Here is a 2,605-nt window from a genome sequence, read left to right on the forward strand (position 1 = left end):
TGAGGCACGGGAATGTGTGCAGCCAGCACCCAAAGATGTGCTCGGCACAGCAGCACCATCGCCGCCTGTGTCGTCCTCGGCACTGGGGCACCTCTTGTACTATTGTCTGTAACAATAAACAAACAGAATAAACAAAAGTAACATCGCATCTGCGCCCTACTTGTTATTCATAAACATGCAAGTAATTCAAACAAGTATGCTATGAGAAAAACTGACATCGGCATCCCCTTCACCCGATAAAGTGTGAAACCGGGGATTCTGCTCCCTCCGCCTGTGCTGTTAAGACTCTTATGGTGATCGGACACTCATTTTTTCACGTAGATTTTTATGTCCAGCCACTTCTTTTTCATTTCGGCCACCGTGCAAATAGATAACACTTTTAAGTGACTCCGCCTATCACGCCCAGCTCGTCCGATCCTCGTGTGTGCCACGCCCCCTGATCATCCACGTGTGCTTCCCCGATCGTGCCCAGCTGTTTCCTGTTATTTTCTGCTTGTCTTGTGTATTTAGTCCACGTCTGAGTCCCTCTTCCCCAGACTTGTCATTAAGGTTAGTTTGTCGCTGTCTGCCCTGTCTTTCCGTTTCCTGAATAAACCCCGATTCCTAAGATCCTGCCTACCTGCCTCGTCTTTCCCCGCTTCCTGCCTGCCCGTCCACCCGCGAACCTCACAGAATGACAAGTCTCCACAGAGAAGCACTACTCTACTGGCTCCATCAGCTTGAGGTCCAGGAGGACCTTGTGGCGTTAAGGTTAGCCAGCCTGAGCAGTACCCTCCTGAGTGAGGCACCACCACCTGGGAATGCGTACCCTGACCAGGAGGTACATAAATATCTCCAGTGGCTGAAGGACAGGATCACGGAGAGGTGGAGCCACCTGGACTCGCTGCTGAGGGAGGAGGTTATTGACCCAACATCTCCGCTGACAGCTGCACGTCGGAGATGGAGGAAGAAGCGGAGAGAGCATCGACCAGAAGAGGAGCCAACGATGTTCCTGGGGGCCTGCTCTCTCTCCGCCGCCTTGATCCCTGCTGTATATCCGGAGGAGCCCTATCCAGTCCAGAAACCGGTAAGGCTCACCCCTGACATCGCTGCCGCTGAGCAGCCGCTGCCGTTAGCAGCGTACCACTTTCGGGTGGTACGGCTGGCGAATAGGAGGGCTAGAGCCGTTTGGGATACTATTCCCCGGATCCCCAGGACTCTTAAAGGGGCAGTGCCCGCTCTTACAACGCCAATCCTAGCAGCGCTCCCCGACGTGCCTGATCTGCCTGTCCTGCCTGTTCCTGACCAGCCTGTTCTGGAGATTCCAGACCAGGTTCCACAGATGCCCGCCACGACGTCCCTAGCTGGGACGTATTTCACCCTCCAGGGAGGATCCGACGGCATGCAAGGCCCCAGAGGCTGCCCAGCTGGTCACGCAGCTCCAGCGAGCCTGCGCAGCATTCTCTCCAGCGTCATCGTTGCACGAGCTGGAGGAGATTGCCACTTCCTTGGGGAGGCTGTTACTGTTGAGGACAGAGTAGACCCCCTCGACAGACCCCCTGCTGGTCCTGAGTCGGCAGTTCCTGCAGCGCCCCTGGTGCCTGCCATGGCCCCACCTCCAGCTACTGCTTTGCTCCCTTCACCGCCCGAGCTCCCCACTGCGGCTGCTGCACCGCTCACGTTGGAGGTCCCGGCTACGCCCGAGGCACTGCCTGCTGCACAGTCCGAGGCGCTGCCTCCTGCTTCGCCCCAGGCACCTGCTGCGCCGCTTGCAGCTCCACCCACACCTGAGGCTCTTGCTGTGCCTCTGGCTGTTACTACACCCGAGGCCCCTCTGCAGTAGTCACAGGGGCCGGAGGTCGACCCCGGCCACAGCCCCGCCTTTCAGTGTCCCGAAAGGGGAGAGGACACAGGCTTAGGGCTAGGGTCCCAACCGCCCTGCCCCCTGGCTCACCCTCGATCACCTTGGCTGGGGCTCGGGGGGCGCCTGCGGGTTCTGAATAAACCTGATTCCTGAAGATCCTGCCTACCTGCCTCGTCTTTCCCCGATTCCTGCCTGCCTGTCCACCCGCAAACCTGACACCGCCACGTTCTGCTTCTCCGTCAACTTTAGTGCTGATGCCACTACTTAAACTACCAAATAATATCACTTTTCTTTTCTCAATTTCTGTTAACATGACCTTCACTTCGCACTCGCTGAAATACTTATTTTGCCCACGTGGTTTATCCATTGTTGCTTAGAAAAACATAACAAAGCGGGTATTTATACAGATTTACATATGCAAATATACATAATTATGGGTGGGTTGGGGGGGTGGCTGTGAGCTCATTCACTTACGTAAAATTTCGCGCTCATTGGGATTTATAAACGTAATGTGCGTTGATCGTTTTATACATCTGGATTTTTCCTTGCTTACGCACATTCCTAGTTTTGTCCATACGCCATGTTTTAGTGTGAATTCTACGCACGTCGTTGTTCATGAGGCCCCTGATCTTAGAGGAATGTCTTATGCGGAGAGGTTAGCTGAGCTGAATCTGTTTAGCGTTGAGCAAAGGAGACTAAGGGGGGACATGATCCAGGTATATAAGGCTACATTCGCACTGCTATGCTTTAGTGACTCAAATC

The 2,605-nt window shown here is 54.6% G+C and overlaps 1 protein-coding gene across 1 annotated transcript; it reads left to right on the forward strand.

Annotated features, from left to right (window-relative positions):
- The first annotated feature begins 550 nt into the window (after positions 1-550).
- LOC125745107 (uncharacterized) lies at positions 551-1,997 on the forward strand. The gene is made up of 2 exons (XM_049017608.1): positions 551-1,066; positions 1,289-1,997. The coding sequence occupies exons 1-2, from the start codon at positions 674-676 to the stop codon at positions 1,820-1,822; spliced, it is 927 nt and encodes a 308-aa protein (XP_048873565.1). The 5' UTR covers positions 551-673; the 3' UTR covers positions 1,823-1,997.
- Positions 1,998-2,605: the final 608 nt, after the last annotated feature.

Source organism: Brienomyrus brachyistius, chromosome 6 (genome assembly GCF_023856365.1).
Source record: "Brienomyrus brachyistius isolate T26 chromosome 6, BBRACH_0.4, whole genome shotgun sequence".
NCBI lineage: Eukaryota > Metazoa > Chordata > Actinopteri > Osteoglossiformes > Mormyridae > Brienomyrus > Brienomyrus brachyistius.

What these genes read in the sequence shown, in the direction of transcription:
- LOC125745107 (XM_049017608.1), top strand. Translation starts at nt 674, where the DNA reads ATGACAAGTCTCCACAGAGAAGCACTACTCTACTGGCTCCATCAGCTT. An exon ending in CCTATCCAGTCCAGAAACCG is followed by an intron (nt 1,067 to 1,288) that starts GTAAGGCTCACC and finishes GTTCCTGACCAG; the next exon opens with CCTGTTCTGGAGATTCCAGA.